We start from the raw sequence: 18,730 nt of genomic DNA, 5'->3' as shown, positions 1-18,730 counted from the left end.
CACATTGCTCGAAATGCTCTTCTGTGGCATCTCTGTTTCCTTGCTTCACAGACATCACGACCTGGTCGATTTACATTAACGTTGTTGTGATTCATGTTGGAGATGTTTGGAGTGCACTCATGCATTGTACAGTATCTTAACTGCACACACAATCCTTCAAATACATACAAAATACATACACATAGAAGCGGAGAGCGATCCTGCTGAGTGATTATGAGGGATGACGCAGTGTCCTCGATTCCTTTAACATTGTTGAAAATTTTGGTATGTGGGCGAATGTGTGCTCTCTCTCTCTCTTTCTCTCCCTCTCTCTTTCAGATATGCTTTAAATGGGTTACTGTACTAAGGAGATTATCTGAGTGTGTGTGTGTATGTGTGTGTGTGTGTGTGTGTTTGTATGTTTGTGTATCATGAGCATGCATGTTTGCCCATGTGCACATGGATATCTCCTTGTGCATGTGAGAGCATGTAAGTGTGTGTGTGTTTGTGTGTGTGCGTGTGCTACTTGGTTGCGTGCCGTGCGTAAAATATATATATGAATAATGCACCATCCATCTGAATTTTTAATAGCACTCCTCTCCGACACTGAATTTGAGTGAAAGTGAGAAACACAAGCATACCGTATTTTAATAGTTTTATGTTCTAATCTTATGTATTATCCTGTACTTACACACAGGGGAGCTTACACATGCCATCCTCATTTCATACAATGCCTGCGCCTTTAAGAGAGTGATAGGGAGTCAGGAATAAGGGAAGAAGAGAGAGCAGGGAATAGAGACAGATGAGCGAGGGAGAATCATAGAGAGACAGTGAGGGAAAAGGAAACAGAAGGGGGGAGATGGGAACAGTCTAAAAATAAACCGTCAGAAATGCTTTTTTAAATCTGCAGTGATGCAAAGTATTCATTCAAATAAATGCTCCTGCAGTGTGACCACAGCACCCATGTGGTTTAACGCCTTGTGCTTTCACCTCACGACGACACATACTCATGTCATTTTCCAGCAAGTGATTTACTTTTCTTATTAATTTATGATTCGCCCTGTCTGTCGTTGTGGAGTAAAATGGGTGAATGAGGAGAAAATGTCTGCTGCACACAGCCTGGTTCGGAGGTTTGGTGACAGTTGAGATTCCAGATTGCTCCTCGGCTCACCTTCTCCTACCTTCCTCCTGCTCCAGGCCCACAGAGCCTTCTGATTTGTGTTGCATAGCCATCTGTTCAGACTAATTAACTAATTAACTAATTAATGAACTCTGGGGAAAGGCCCACCATCGTGGGCTCTGAGAGTGAGAACATTTTTCACCTCAGGAAGAGAGATGAAACGCTTCTTCTGGAGATGTTTCTTTGCACCTTCTACTCAGTTTCAGCTTTTGACTTGTAAGTAAGAGCAACCTATTTAGTAGGGCTAGGACAATATGCGTATTTCTCAGTTAAATACTTGGGTGATTTGATATGTTTTGCAAATTTGTACTTTTTGCAATTTTTTAGAGACTGTATGTCATGAGGCATATGACCAAAAAATGGAAATAAAATGCACATCACATGTTCGTCACGTTTGTTACTTTTACTGCATTGAAAAGTGGTAAATAAAACGTGCATACACAAGAGAATTAATTAAAAAATATACACATTTTAAGTAAACTTAAACTGTTGATTTAATTTTGGTGGCCACCACAATATCAACATTGACTGCCAGGTATTGATTTTATTATTATGTGATTATTATTTTTTTTTACATTTAAATTGGGTAAAATCAACTGTCATTGTAGAGATGCGTGCAGCTTAATGATTTACTCAGCCCTTCCTTCCTCAGCTGTTCTTGCTCTCCATTTATCAAACCACAAATAGACTACTACACTACGGACTACTTGACTTCACCGCAGCCCTGGAGAGAGACCCTCAGTCAGCCACTGAAACAACTCAAATTCAATCAGCTCAAACTCCAGCGCCTGCAATCACACAAGGGCTATGTAAAGGCAGCAACAGAAAGTTTGCTGATTTGACGAGGAGTCAGACGTTGCAGTATCAGACCCCCAGCGCTGGTGTTTGTATTGGCTGAAGTCGAGTTGCTACAGCTGCTGACTGAATGTCTGTGTCTTCCGAAAGTCCGCCATTTTCTGCTTTCTCACTTTTTTTTTAATGGTTATGACATCACATTACTCATCCAGCAATAATGGTGCTAATTTCTTTCCACCCCTGCATTTCAATTATATTGATTCAGGCATTAAAGGTACACTATGCAGGAATTGTCAGTTAAAGCTGCTACAAGGAACTTTTAACTGGATATGCAAAAGTCTCTCGTTTCTGCTAGGCAAGGCAAGGCAAGGCAATTTTATTTATATAGCACCATTCATACACAAGGCAATTCAATGTGCTTTACAAGAGAAATACGTTAAGATAAAACATTAAAGGAACAATAGATCATTAAAAACAAGCTAATGTCTGTGCGTGACCTACAACAGCAAATGAGACCATCGGTGTGAAGATAAGCTATTTCTATATAGTGTATATCCATACCTTTAGGAAACTGTCTCCGGGTCCGCCCCAGGTCGCTTCCAGGACGAAATGATTTCCGGCACTCAGATGGCACACGTCATCTTACTCAGCTGCTTACATTTATAAATAATCGCTATTCCTCCTACTCGACCCGACATCCGCGGGGAGTTAAAATAGCAGCAATCATCAGGTAAAAGTTCTGTGAAAGCACTGGACTCACCAACAGTCAGCCACGTCCCAGTCAGCCACGTCTCAGTCACACAGAGAAAATCCAATCCTCGGGAAGTCAGGAAATCCTTCAGGATAAATGTTTTGTTTGCTAGCGATCTAGCATTTACCAGCCCAATCCTGGCAGGAGCCGTCGGGTCCACAGCGTTAGCTGTCCAGGGAGCCACACACAGAGGCCGCAGGTTGCGCAGATTCACCCTGCGCCACCGGAGAGGTGGAGCTGGGGCGCGGCAGAGGTGAGCTGGGATCCCCGAAAGGAGCGGGGGCAAAGTTTTCCCGTCTTGTTGTTTCATTCATCCCCAAAACAAACACATGCGCAAGCCAGGTAAGCGTCTTTATGACAATACGCGCTAGAGCTCATGGGAAATGTAGGCTTCATTCCGGCAAAACACTACCGCTTTTGTCCACAGGGTCGCCAAAATCAACTCAAAATGAAAGTTCCATGTAGGGGTTTTAACATTTGTACACAGTATTGCTAGCAAAATTAAAAACCAACCCCAAATTCACTTTTGTTTATATTTGCATTTGTTCTGCAATATGTCTGCAATTTTTGTAGCTTCCTCTTGGATGCATGCTGCTCAGCACCTGGTCGCTACCTTTTATAAAGTCCCGACCTTAGGGTGCCCATTAGCTCATCTGGTAGAGCAGGCACCCCATGTACAAAGGCTTTGTCCTTGCTACAACAACCACAGGTCTGATTCCAATCTATAGCCCTTTGCTGCATGTCATCCCCCCCTCGCTAAAACAACTGTCCTATCAATTAAATACAGCACAGAAGAAAATAAGAAAATACAGGCAGAGGCTGCACCTAAATTCACTGCCACACACTAAGAGTGGGTCATAGGTTACGACTGAGAGGGAATACTGTTATGTTAGTCTATATGTTATTTGTGTTGTCAGAAAGAAATTGCAATACTTAAGTGAATTAATTTTTTCCCACCCCTAGTATGTAGTAGTAAGTACCACTACATTTAATGACCACAGGTTTTACACTGAGTAAAAGGAGTCATGAATTTAACATTTAATTAATTTTTATCCTGCCAAAATGTACTTTTGATATTTACAGTTGTGTTGGGTGACACTGTGTGACTCAACATAATTCAGTTACTCATAACTTTTTTCTCAAAGAGATAAAAACAGGATTTGGATAAGTTCAAAACAAACTAGTAATTTTGCTGTAAATGTTCTGAAAATTAGTCATCTATTGTCCATGCTAACATCCAAACAGATCGATACTGGTGGTCTTATTGATTCTTGGTCTGTTGATTAGATTTTTTCAACCACTGTAACCCCTTGGAGGATCAACAAGCTGTAAACACAACACTGACATATAATCAGTTTTTAAGGTGAATGTGTTCGCTAATAGCTGCCTATTGGCACATCCAGCCAGACACTGAGCGATGCTGTCATTTATTTGGATGAGCACTGATTCACGAGGCAACTTTAGCACTCACAGCACTGAGCACCTCTTAAAGTTTTTATGGCTAATCTGTTATTTGCTTTTTTATACATCCAGCAGAGACAGAGCAACGTTAGCAATCATTCAGAATTGTGTTTGTGACCATATGAAAAATCTGTTTTAAGCTCTGTTTTGGTCTCTACCAAATATGTTGCTCTTTAGCTGCTAAATGTTCCACTATGTTCACCAGCTAGTAGTTAGTCTGTCAGTTAGTGCTGGATAGGAAGAATAAAGGAAATTCATCAGACCATTGAAAACAGCTGCCTGCTGCTGCTTTAAATAGTGAGACTGAACCAGAACAATAAAGCTGCTGGCTGCAAAACCAAAACAATGAGCTGAAAAATGCTAAAATGGTTCAGTATAGGGAAGGGAATTACAAAGCCTGGTGACAATTCTTTGTGGGTTTATTACTACAGGCCACCTCTTTTACATTAAACAGAGGCATTTCATACATTGTCGATACAAAAATATTGATTACCATTACCATACCATTTAAACGATCATATATATCCAGTTTATAGTGCTGAATAATGGTATTAAATTTGAGTGAAGTTAAGTCTTATTTGTGTGTGAATTTTACCTCGCATCTGTTATCTTCAACAGTTTTATCTGACATTTGTGGTAAAGAAATGTAACCAGAATTAACACGGTCTGTAATATGTATACTTAATACTGGTAGTGTTCATAATGATAATCACAGTTTTATATTTTAGTGCTATTCTTAAAATTACAAAGTGCAGAGAAAAATACATTCACTTCAGCTTGTTGTACTGTGTCGAGTTAGTTTGGCCATCAAGTACAGGTCGATTGATTGAAAATGATGTATCCAAAGATAATGTGCTCATGTACCCTGTTTGTGACACACTAGCAAACACCATTTTATCCTCTAGTTAATAAACATAATTTATATATATCAAATAAGCCCATGCACATGAAACCATCTTTAGCCAAAGTCAAGTCAAACAGTATCCACAAATACTACTTAGCCCAGAGAGCTTTGGGAATCATTTCAAACTGTGTTGCCTCAAAAACATCCCTTTAAATATGACATAACACTATTTTTAGCCAGCATAGATTTTGCTGTCAATTAATTTCAGCCTGGTGCCTTCTCACAACTCAGCTGTCCCTAAATACAAATGAAACACACCTCCCACTCTCCGCTCGGAGACACAATCTTCCCACTCTGCAAGCAATCGTTAACTCTTCTTTCTCTTCTTTTTCCTCCTCCTCCTTGCACATACCTGCATATCCCTCTGGTTCCCATTATTCATAAATATATATCAGACACTCTTGCTCAACACAGTATCATACATGCATACAAACACTTACAATGCTCAAACAAAGACAACTAAAAATCTGTACTACTCAAATCACAACATCTGTTTTACACATTTTATGTTATTATCTGTATATCTTGTTACACCTTTGTCTAATTTGTCACTTCAAAAAATTCACTTGTTTCCCGACATTTTGCCTGCATAACTGTGATGACAGCATAAAAAACATAATCATGCAAGCCAAGATTTTGGGAGTTAAATTTAAACATATGAAACAATGTATTTCCTTTGCAGAATTGGCTACAATATGCTTCATACTTTGTCAGCTATCTTGGCATTATTGCAAGTGTGATTGTGTAGACTGTGATGAGGGGGTGTGATGATAAATGTGATGGTAAAATTGTGTATGTTGGAGGCCAAGAACAGTTGCTTCCATCATATAGGCAAAGTTCACATTGAGCACTAATGACTTATAGGTATGTTGACTGAAGCTGACACAAATCTGCCTCCCAGGCTGGCAGCCAGCTGCACAGCTGGACCAATCAAATACAAGGAAGATAATTAATGCACCTAGTCATACTCGATGCTCGACATCTAACACACCACAGAAAGTGTCAAAATCAGACTCATAAGGTCAAGGTCTTCAAGATACTAGAGTACCTCTAATATCAACTATACTTAGGAATTATAGAAAAAAAAGACTCCATGAAACTCCAGAGTTCACCTTCGAAGAGTCACTTTTTTCAGTTTTTATTCATTATCAAAGTAATTCAGTAATAGCTGTTTGTACATCCATTGGGAAAATTGCAACAAGGAACTGCTAGCAGCTAATTCGGCATACTTTTAATGATGCCACTTTGCCCAAATTTTGAACAAATATAGGCAAAAAAATTGGACTTAAGTTCCAAGCCACACACTGGAAAATCCTTCCTCACCAGTAACTTTAATAATGTATTACCAGTATCAGTGCAATTTTTGTACAATTAGGTACACTTTGCAAAGAGTTATGGAACATTAACTGTAACGTGACAATTTGAATGCATACATGCAACAGCACATGTAAATAATTGGTACATATCAATTATTAAAACAGCTTAATGTCTGTACCTTTAGCCTTGTCATTCTAAACTCTGTCTGCAAACAAGGCTCTGTTTCAAGGGTTTTAATTCATTTAATTCGATCAGTTTTAAATTCTCACTGACTGAGATTTTCATCTGTGATAAGTTGTTTCTGAAATGGAATTTTCTTTAAAAAGCTTTGAAACGTCTTTGTGTCAGAGTGATGTTTGAAGCGTTGCTTTTCAAATTTGCATGACAGCCTGGTTTTGCTGCACAGCTTGGCACCATTTGAATGGACCTTTGAGAATAAAAATTGAGTGAGATAAGTAAGGTAATAAATACAATGACATTGGAAGCCTATGGGTGGTGTGCTGAAACGACATTAGTTCAGCGGGAGAAAGCCCAATTACAATATAATTTCATTTCTGGGTATACTTGACATACAGAGTGATACATAATTGAAATGGACTTGCCAGCAGGTCTTCAGATTTAACTTCCAGTGCCAACAAGGAGACTTAACAGGTTTGTGTAAAAATGCTGATAATCCAACAAGCATGTGCAAGAGGTGAAGTTCAGCAGTAGATGTTTGATTCAAAGAATGGAAATGATCAGACAACTTTTTATGAAAAAAAAAAAAGCAGCCTCAAGGGGGTGCAATGCTTTAGACTTTTAAGCCCTGTTCCCACCGAGCAGTACGGTACAGTCAGTTCAGTTTGGTACGCTTTTTTCCATTTCCACTGTGAACATACAAAAGTTGTGGAAAATAGCGGACGGTTGCCCTGCTCAGGGCTGAGTTGGGCTGGTTTCGAGGCAGAAACCACTGTTCATACCATGGAGAGTTAAAATGTTTTGCTGCCTCTTGCAGCAGCTGGAGTTGGAGTAAAAAATAACTCAATTCACTAGGATGACTGCCGGCAACTTTTAAGGTGTAACATTAGTTTGTAATGTTACTCAATTCGTGATGAATCAATCAACACACCTTAAATATTTTATATGACAACTTTGACCATTACTTAAGTTTTTATATGACAGACACTTTCAGTAATGAGTGGATCTTCAAGTGTTTTTATATATATTAATTTCAGCTGTGTTATTTGAACTGCATATATCCTAATCCTCCTTTGAAGAAGAAAAAAAGTGTCACGGAGGATCCGGCTATGGCAACACTAAACCCCGAGCTTGCCTCAGAGGGACATAATGCACAAAGTCGCTATCTTTAAATATCCCATGTAGACAGACTCTCACTGCAGCCTGTTTTATTTAGTTCTGAAAAATGACGGCATGCAGCTTCGTTCTGTGGACGATAAACTAGGTGTAGACTTCCATCTGTGTCACCGGTAATGAGGAAATACAGTGAGTGCTGGACGGAACAGTGAGTGACAACAACCCCGCTGTTTGCAGTGGAAACGCTAGGGTCTAGGCACTGCAATAAATGCAGTTCCTTTAATGTCCACTTGAGGTTGGCTCCAAGAGCCAGCAGAAAAAAAACATTATAACAGTCTAGTACAACAAAAGGAAAAGGTTTTTAGTCTCTAAAGCTTTCCCCATCTGTGACAACTGCACATGCGTGAATTTTTATATTACTCAGCCTTTGAATATTGTTAAGGCTTAAAGTTATGCATAATTAGGGGCATGACCGCTTTGAGTGACAGGTGGGTGCTGTCAGTTTACAAGTCGCTACCATGGTGCTGGTTAGGTAACATAATCATGGCGTAACCCCAGATTCACAGAGTAGGCTATAGCAACTTGGTTTCACTGCCAATTCATCAAACACAGACGCTTGGTCAGAAGCTCTTGGTGTTAGAAACACAGAGGCACCCTTTAGCATTGGTGAGAGACTCAACATGGGGAAATATGTTTTGACAATTTGGGCAACTTTTGTGGTATGAAGAGCTAGGGTGGGTGGGGAAGGAGGTGGATGGGTCAAACAAACTCTGGACTTTCACTCAGTAGCCTGCTGTTCGTTTGCTGTGTGAAACCAAAAGTCGAGTGGAGTGATTTTAATAAAAACGTATGTCATGTGACATATGCACGTGACGTTACATAATGTTAATAACAAACGGAAGTTAGGCCAAACCATGGTGGGTTTTTTTTCTAAATCTAACCATGTGCTTTTGTTGCCTAAACCTAAGGAAGTAAATCTGAAAACAAAGGTTTTTTTTATCTACATTCTAATTTTATTTTTAAAAGAAACTCTATACATTTAATGAGCAGAAGCTGTACATTTACTGTGACAACAGAAGTTTATTTTGAAAAGATACAATGCATGTAATAAGCATTAATTGACATGTTGTCCCTGAATGTCCAAAACTCAGGCTGGAGGGGTACTTACCATAGTTGCACGTGTAGGGCCACTGACCAAGCATCGGTAGTGAGAATGTGTTGGCTATAGGCGTAGCCGTAGCTATTTCACTGTCTTTTCATTTCATGAAAGTTAATTGTATTGTTTTGGTTGCCTAAAAATAGTCTTGTTCATTGTTTTGTTGTACTAAAAAGCCCTCCAAGGAGTTGGATGTTCAGTTTTTTCCTGTAAATACTTTGTTTTAATGGTTCCAAGACTGTTTTTGGCCAGCAAAAATTAGCATTAGCATTGTCCCAGTTTACCATAGCTGTAAATGCACCTACCTAAACAAGCTAGCAGCTAGCAATAGGGTTAGCTCAATCATCTCATCCAGATCTGGACCTCTGGCTCCAAAAATCCAATATGGCGATGGCCAAAATACCAAACCGGAGGCTTCAAAATGGCGGTCCACAAACCAGTGTGTAATGTCACAGTGGCTACGTCCATTATTTGTGTACAGTTTATAGTTCACATAGAATCTTGTGAGAATGTGACATTATGCAGCACATTGTGTAAAGATACCTGTGACAAGATTTACTACCTTGTCACATCAGAGTCAGTACATTTTCTGACAGAAGAACTTTTGAAAACCTTTCAATATTTAATGTTATCTGTGCTGCATACGGTACAGAGAAAGGTCATGTCAGTTCTGCCTGTAATAATTATCCACAGTTACTTTCATCCACAGTAGATAATCCCCAAGGTTGCTGCACAATACTGAAAAATCAAATCCACTTTATTTATTTTTTTCATCATCAAAACAGATTCTTTAGTCTTCACTGTGCCCGACATTCACCATCTGCTAAGGTTTTTATTTCCTATTTTGTAATAGTGCTTCTACTTTTGCTTGATTAATTCTGTGACTCATAGGCACATTGCTTTGTTTCCTCTCTTCAGTCCCTTTTTCTGTGTGTATAAAAAGGCAAAATCTTCCCTCTGATTTTTGACATCTCTAATCATCTCCTGTGTGACGTCACAGGGAAATTATATAATATGCCCTTCAATATATTCCTTTCACCTCTCTGTCATGTGGGATCTGACAGTAGCTTTGGGCAATATTCAGTTTAATACCTGTCTTGTGTCTCTTTTTTTTTTTTATCCCTTTCTCCTTCCCGACTTCCCCCCATCCCCACCCCCTCCCTCTCCTCTTGTTCTCTCTTCTCTGTTCACAGAAATATGTTCAGTGACCCACTGCAGTCATTCTGTTCAGTCCTGAAAATTACTCTGCAGATGCATGTACCCATCTCAGTAGTCAAACAGTCAGATGACTGACCGCACTTCAGTTCTGGACTGTGGATTTGTGAGCGGTGCAGTCTTTTACAGAGCTGGTCAAGAACAGAGGATGAACTGAATAAAGCTTTTCAGTACAGTAAATAAACTGCACAAAATACTGCAAGCATCCTTTGATGTGGAGCTGCTGGCCCTCTTTTGGCCTCTCTTGTCTTAAAATGTATCCTTCAGATACATGTCTATACTCTATACTAATACAGCTTCCTGTTGCAGATGCAATACAGTATCAATAAGGGGTAATGGCTTTTACCATGACTCATCTCATCAGTGTACATTAGAGAAACACTAAGTGCTCCTACCATTGTTTGCATTCAGTGCATTATGCTTTCATTATTTCATAAGATACACTTTTTTTGAAAGATTTTTCTAACAATGACGGGAAAGCTTTATGAGAGGAAGCAGCACTTATTATCAGATGGTCCTGAGGGACTTTTTATGGGACACGCTGTATGATAAAATATACTGTAAATATTTCTGTTTTAAATTTCCCTCCATCAGTCACTCACCACTCTTCTGTTTTCTTTCATCCACTCATTTCCCTGTCTCCAGCCTGTATCTTTACTTAGAGGTTGATGACTCTCCTCACAGCTCCTTAGCCGTTACCTAAAGCAAGTGTTGAATATGCATGAGTTCAGCCTCATAAACTGCTGCTCTCAGCGCTAAAGTCAGTAGGAAGCCCAACTCAGCAGATGGGGGGAGGGGGAGGGATCAGAAAGAAAACTTACTGAAAGAGAAGAAGAGGGAACTTGTTTGACTTATCTTCAATGGTGGAAGATAAACCAAATTTCCTCTCTTCATGTTGTCCTTGCAGAGAGAGCGACAGGAGGTGCTAGCTTGAGCTAGCGTGCTAGTTCATGCTCTCAACTGCGCGTGTGCATTAACTTTGTTTTTGTGTGCGCATGCATGCGGCTGTTTGTGTACTTGAATATGGAAGGGCTTGAATGTGTGTATGCAAGTGCTTTTTGTGAGTGTCCGTCCATATCATTTCGCCTGAAGCACTGGACAGTTGCCAGGCAACTGTGGCAGGCGGCTCAGCAATCGGCCGGGCAGCCACGGAGCAGACACTTTCCACATGCCTATGGTTTTGATAAGTGGCACAGGTCAGTGCTGATATGTTACCAGATCAGAGTTGCATCAAGCTAAGAGCCAGTCAATTGCTGGGATGATCTAAGGTTAATACAATTACACAATAACATGCAAACTATATCTGCATTACTGGGAGTGATCCTTTCAAGGTAATATTTCTGTTGCAGCACTGATATGATTTAAAGTAACACGATTTCAATGTTTTTGATAAACCAACACTAATCACTATATGATGGAAGCTGAGTGTAGCTTTGGTTTCTTAAAAATGTGGTCATCCTGTTATCTCTAGATCACATTTTAATCAAACTGTGGTTCCTCATGATCATTATCTCATTGTAATTAGGTAAGAGGAAGATTATTGTCTCCTTAAGACTGGGTCACTGTTAGTGGTTGCATATTTTGCAACTAGCAGTCTTACTTAAAGGTATAGTATGCAGGATTGTTTCTGTTTGCAAACATGCTCGCGAGTAAAAGCCAGCTCCAGACTCACTCTTGCAATATTTGCGTTTTTTTCTGAGCTGTTTCCCTTGGATGCCTGCTGCAAACGGTCTGGCACCTAGTGGCTACCTTTTAATACGGCCCCAACCTCACCTGAACGCTGTGGGGGTACACGCCCATAAACTTACCAAACACAGAAAATGAGAAGAAAATGAGAAAAGGGTAGAGTCTTGGCAGAAAAATACATTGCCACACATTTCTAGTGGGTCATAAGTGATGATTTAGAGGGATTACTTCTGTATGAGTCTATACATTGTTTTCTCTTTTTTTAGAAAAATCCTGCATAGCATATCTTTAAGTATTCATTTGTTATCCATAGATATATTTCTATTTCAAGGCACATTTATTTTGCAGCCTTGTGTCATTTTTATCCTTATTGTGTTTTAATGTAATATTTTTGCTCATTAAATGTGAGAAATGACTACAGGTTAAACTGGAGATCGTCTTGCAGTGGGGTCACTCTAGCTGCCATATAGCAGTCTGTGACTGAAAATGAATGTCAGTCAGGGGTGTGAAGTAGAGAGGCAATGGCCCATTATGTACTTTCTACACCCCTACTTCCAGCCCCTGGTTTGGACCATACCCATCTATGAACTTGGCCTTCATTGTGATCTGAACTGAAAACCAGTAAAGTTTTGTGACCGCTCCTTGCACTGTTGCAACACTATTGCTTTGAGAAAATCTGTCCACAAACAGACATACATATCAACACTTGCTAAATTACTCAAACCAGCTGCTGTGGGAGTTCTCTCTACAATTGGTGTCACGTGGACGACATTTCACCATGATGACACACTCACACACAGACTCACAAGGTGAAAAAAATATCAGCCATTACAACAATGTCATGGCTCGTAGATATTTTACAAAATGTGCTTAGCTAAAACAGCTGACCAGGTTTGAACGTATCTTAAATAATCTGAATGTGACACCAGGCATCCTATACTCTACCTCTATGAAAAAATATATATACATACATGAGCATTTATTGTTCATTTATTTCTTAGTGGCTTGTGTTCATAAGCACAATAAATGTGAACCACAGCAAATCACAAAAAGCAAAGAATTTGGATGACACTCTGTGATATGAATCATAATGAATCCAGGAGAACCCACCGAAAACACTCGAGGCACGCTGAGTGTTGTTAACTATAGTGTAAGTACAGTGGAGAGGGTGGAGTGACATGTGTGTGTCACCCTGATTATTGTAGAGAGGTCAATTTGGCAGGTTATCATCACCACCATCATCATCATCATCATCATCACTGCTGCTACCATCATCATCATCATCACTTACATTATAATCATCTACAATAAAGCTTAATTTGTTGTTCAACACACTCCAAAACATGCTGACTTTCCTCTTTTACCATCTGTCTCTGTGTACTCCCTATACTGTACTTTATGGCTGTCCCACTCGCTCCAACTGCCCTTTAGAATTATGCTGCTTAGTTCAGTCACTTGTGTCTTTTTTAATTCCCACACAAGGAAACTTGCTGAATTAGAATCATTTGTACAGCCTTCACCGAAAACACTCAAACATGGGCTTAAGCCAGAGAGACACATCATTACGAATATAGTTTATGTGGGCGCACTGACTGTGACACCAGGACCTTGTGTATAATGATATATGGTGTGTATACTGCACACATTATTATTCAGACACACCTATTTAGCTGACAGATAGCATGATAGCACTTTATAGAGCTGTACATCTTGACATGTAAATGACATAACTATTAAAACTCACTTTGAGCTGCTGCTCTGTCAGAGATACAACGAAGGATAACAAGCAATCACTGTAGCTAAACTTATACCTGAGTAGATATGTGTCCTCTTCAGAGTGCCTGGGATTGCCATTGAACAGCATTCAAATCCATTGCAGGAGTGGCGGACTCCACCACTGACTATGTAGACATCTATATAGATCTATATAGAGAGAGTAAAAACTGAGTGTAAAAACATTTGAAGGCTAATTAACAGTCATAAATTGTCAGAAATTGGGTTTGATATGATTAAAGGGGATAGCATTTCTGTGTGTTTGCATGTTCTCCCCCTGTCAGCTTGAGCTTTCTGCAGGTACTCCGGCTTCCTCCCACAGTCCAAAGACATGCAGGTTAGGTTAATCGGTGACTCTTAATTAGTTGAAGGTGTGAATGTGGGCGTGAATGGTTGTTTGTCACTTGTCAGCCCTGTGATAGTCTGGCAACCTGTCCAGGGTGTACCCCACCTGTTATCCAGTGTCAGCTGGGATAGGCTCCACTGCCCACACGACCCCCAACAGGATAAGTGATAATGGAAAATGAATGATGACGAGGGTTATAATAAGGCCTATCATTACGTTATCGACTTATCGTATGATATATGGACATAACCTCAATAATTTTTCTGACCTAATATTGCCATTTTTGTTTATTTACATAAAAATGTCACCAACATTTTAGCCTACCAAATGTTAGAATAAAAAGCAGGGTTTTCCCAACCATTACGAGATTTGGGTACAGCAGCTCTCTCTTTTAGTGTTTCCAACCCCATCTCCTTCTGCAAGAAAAATAAAGTAATGACAAAGACAACACTGTGTAGCCAACCCGTAGCTTGCAGCTGCACTTTTGGAGTCTAAAAGTCAGTCCTGATAGTCGTTCGCTGTCCAACCCCTGGCAATGAGCCAAAAGTCATTTGTTTGTAGTTGTACCCTCCAACAACTTCATCTTCCACTCGGTAAACACACCAGGAAACCACCCAGTTCCCAGGGCGTCCAACCGTGGTAGCTGACTGCTGCACACCGGTCGGATTATGGAGGTAACTGCGGTGTTCACAGAGTTTTGCTAGGCTTGTCTTTTAGTCAGGCATCACATGTTTGTTTTTTGGGGTTGGACAATTTTTTTCTTGAGACTAAATAAGTCTTGTCTTCCCCTATATAGGTACTATAATTTTATATATACTTTCTTGTATATATTAATAGGTGTTAAATACTTTTTAAAAAAAATATATGTTAAAAAAAGTTCAGATTTCATTTCAGTGTCTGAATATTCTTAAGAATTAAAAGTTGACTGATCTATAAAAAGTGTGTTTTTGCATTATCATTATTATTATTATTATTATTATTATTATTATTATTATTATTATTATCAGCGGCATAAAATGATCCCAAAATAACAATTATATATTTTATTGCATTTCTGGGACAATATATTGTCAAACAGCAGGCTTAATTTTATCTTTAAAAGGTGGTAATATGTCATTATGTCAGTTTCCAGCTTTTCTGGGGTGGCAGTAGCTCATTCCATAGGGACTTGGGTTAGGAACCAGAGGGTTGCTAATTTAAGTCCCTGTCTGAACCAAATATGGAGCATTGACTGGTAGCTGGAGAGGTGCCAGTTTGCCTCCTGGGCACTGCCGAGGTGCCCCTGAGCAAGGCTCCAAACCCCCAACTGCTCGGAGCACCTGTCCATGGGCAGCCCCCTCACTCTGACACCTCTCCATTTAGCACATTCATAGGTCCTGTTTGTGCATGGGTGTGTATGTCGGGCCTGTGTGTATATGACAATAGAGCAAAAAAATTTGGGGGATTTCCCCTCAGGGATAAAAAAAGTATATCTTCTTCTTCTTTCAGGTTGAACTAAGGAAAAACCAAAGTACTAGTATCTATGGGCACTAAAATTCTGTTCATGCACAAAAGGTGTCGCAAAAAATTTAAAGAATCAAATAATATTTAGAACTAAGCATCACTGTTGATATGAAAAACTAAAGAGATGAGTTTGTGTTATTTTGTTTTTCCATCATGTCCTCTGCCCCAACAGCCACTAATCTGAGGAGTATGCAGTTTACTGAAATCATTCGGGGTATTGAAGTCAGTCATACCATCAAAAATTTGAAAGGCTTGTGCTTTATTGCACTGTGAAATATCCTGGTACTATCTGAAACACATGTAATGTACTGTAATTCACTGTCATAAGAACAAAGAATGGTGTGAGTGTGTGTGTGCCTGTGTGTGTGACATTTTGTTCAGTTTATTTTATCTTGTTGTGGGTGTGCACCTACTGTGTAAATGTGTGTCCTGGAACTAGGTGAAACATGCCTTCTGTTGCTCTTCTCCTCTCTCTGCTGACAAGTTCTCTTAACTGTGTTGTATTTCCAGCGTGGGTATTAAAAATTAGTAATTTGGCAAGCTTTCTCTGTAAAATCTCCTCAGACTTGCAGTGAGTTGGAGGCTGAGAAGTTCCTGACAATGACAGGATGCCATCTTCTGTTTATGCGGGATATTTTTTTAAAGCAGTAAACGCACAGCATTATGTTACCCTGTGCTCCTGCATTTCTGCCCTTTCTGCACATAATCTGTACTTTCTTTCTCCTTTCCTCTCTGTGTTTGTTGTAATTTACCCTGCAGGGTTTCTGAGCACAGGGGACCAGTCTGCTAAGGGGAACTATGGCTTGTTGGACCAGATCCAGGCCCTGCGCTGGCTCAATGAAAACATTGGCCACTTTGGAGGAGACCCAGAGAGAATCACCATCTTTGGCTCAGGAGCTGGTGCCGCCTGTGTGAACCTCCTCATCCTCTCCCACCACTCTGAGGGTGAGGTTCTTTCAGTGTCATTGTCACATTAGCAGTCATATACCCTGCGAGGGTATTAACATTTCAGGACAGTGTGAGTAGTGTATTTCTTCACAGAGCATGTTGGTAATTTCAATGAACACCCTAAAACAGATTAAAAAAAATACATGGCAATAATATTCCCCCAAGTGAAGGGATGCAATATCCAGAAATGAGTCATCCACTATTTGCAACAATATTGTGTAGACATGTTTTTCAATAAATATGCAAAAACTGCAAAGATTGAGTAATTTGACAGAAAACTAGACTGTCAATCTGGACAGCGCAAGAGTCAACAGATGGATGAAAACAGGAGGTTATTTGCCATGAAACCATTACTCACCTTGGGACACAAGCTCTGGAATAATCCCAAATAATGTCAACCCACAAGGGACTGAGATCACCGAACTGTACTGACAAACTGTCCTTCTCTAATAAAAACTAATCCTGTCTGAACACGGCATTGGGAATAGATATACAATACATATATATTACTCTTATATCTATAAATGTAACTACTTGTATATGTACAGTACAGGCCAAAAGTTTGGACACACCTTCTCATTCAATGCGTTTTCTTTATTTTCATGACTATTTACATTGTAGATTCTCACTGAAGGCATCAAAACTATGAATGAACACATGTGGAGTTATGTACTTAACAAAAAAAGGTGAAATAGCTGAAAACATGTTTTATATTCTAGTTTCTTCAAAATAGCCACCCTTTGCTCTGATTACTGCTTTGCACACTCTTGGCATTCTCTGCATGAGCTTCAAGAGGTAGTCACCTGAAATGGTTTTCCAACAGTCTTGAAGGAGTTCCCAGAGGTGTTTAGCACTTGTTGGCCCCTTTGCCTTCACTCTGCGGTCCAGCTCACCCCAAACCATCTCGATTGGGTTCAGGTCCGGTGACTGTGGAGGCCAGGTCATCTGCCGCAGCACTCCATCACTCTCCTTCTTGGTCAAATAGCCCTTACACAGCCTGGAGGTGTGTTTGGGGTCATTGTCCTGTTGAAAAATAAATGATCGTCCAACTAAACGCAAACCGGATGGGATGGCATGTCGCTGCAGGATGCTGTGGTAGCCATGCTGGTTCAGTGTGCCTTCAATTTTGAATAAATCCCCAACAGTGTCACCAGCAAAACACCCCCACACCATCACACCTCCTCCTCCATGCTTCACAGTGGGAACCAGGCATGTGGAATCCATCCGTTCACCTTTTCTGCGTCTCACAAAGACACGGCGGTTGGAACCAAAGATCTCAAATTTGGACTCATCAGACCAAAGCACAGATTTCCACTGGTCTAATGTCCATTCCTTGTGTTTCTTGGCCCAAACAAATCTCTTCTGCTTGTTGCCTCTCCTTAGCAGTGGTTTCCTAGCAGCTATTTGACCATGAAGGCCTGATTGGCGCAGTCTCCTCTTAACAGTTGTTCTAGAGATGGGTCTGCTGCTAGAACTCTGTGTGGCATTCATCTGGTCTCTGATCTGAGCTGCTGTTAACTTGCCATTTCTGAGGCTGGTGACTCGGATGAACTTATCCTCAGAAGCAGAGGTGACTCTTGGTCTTCCTTTCCTGGGTCGGTCCTCATGTGTGCCAGTTTCGTTGTAGCGCTTGATGGTTTTTGCGACTCCACTTGGGGACACATTTAAAGTTTTTGCAATTTTCCGGACTGACTGACCTTCATTTCTTAAAGTAATGATGGCCACTGGTTTTTCTTTAGTTAGCTGATTGGTTCTTGCCATAATATGAATTTTAACAGTTGTCCAATAGGGCTGTCGGCTGTGTATTAACCTGACTTCTGCACAACACAACTGATGGTCCCAACCCCATTGATAAAGCAAGAAATTCCACTAATTAACCCTGATAAGGCACACCTGTGAAGTGGAAACCATTTCAGGTGACTACCTCTTGAAGCTCATGGAGAGAATGCCAAGAGTGTGCAAAGCAGTAATCAGAGCAAAGGGTGGCTGTTTTGAAGAAACTAGAATATAAAACATGTTTTCAGTTATTTCACCTTTTTTGTTAAGTACATAACTCCACATGTGTTCATTCATAGTTGATGCCTTCAGTGAGAATCTACAATGTAAATAGTCATGAAAATAAAGAAAACGCATTAAATGAGAAGGTGTGTCCAAACTTTTGGCCTGTACTGTATAACTTAAGGTTCAATTAAACATCATGACTTCTACCCATATTTATGATTGTATACATCATCATATTAATGACATTCATGTGATATTTTTACATTGTTTGAGAATGATACTTTGGCGATTGTAAGCAGACACATTAATAACATGTCTCAGTGCAGACTGGACTAAAAAGAGTGTGGTCTTTGCCAGTTTTGCCATGATTTTTTAAACCACGGCATCCCTCTATTGACCGAATTACCATGATGTTACGCTAA

General features: G+C 40.0%; 1 protein-coding gene across 1 annotated transcript in view; it reads left to right on the top strand.

The window, feature by feature from the left end:
- nlgn2b (neuroligin 2b) overlaps nucleotides 1-18,730 on the top strand; it is a 104,452-nt gene that overhangs the window by 73,226 nt on the left and 12,496 nt on the right. Inside the window, exon 5 of the mRNA XM_033646624.2 lies at nucleotides 16,119-16,304. Within this exon, the coding sequence (XP_033502515.2) occupies nucleotides 16,119-16,304 (186 nt within the window). The remainder of the gene's footprint in view (nucleotides 1-16,118; nucleotides 16,305-18,730) is intronic.

This window comes from Epinephelus lanceolatus, chromosome 11 (assembly GCF_041903045.1).
Source record: "Epinephelus lanceolatus isolate andai-2023 chromosome 11, ASM4190304v1, whole genome shotgun sequence".
Taxonomy (NCBI): domain Eukaryota; kingdom Metazoa; phylum Chordata; class Actinopteri; order Perciformes; family Serranidae; genus Epinephelus; species Epinephelus lanceolatus.
Note: the sequence above shows the minus strand (reverse complement) of the source record. Positions and strands in the feature narration are given on the sequence as shown.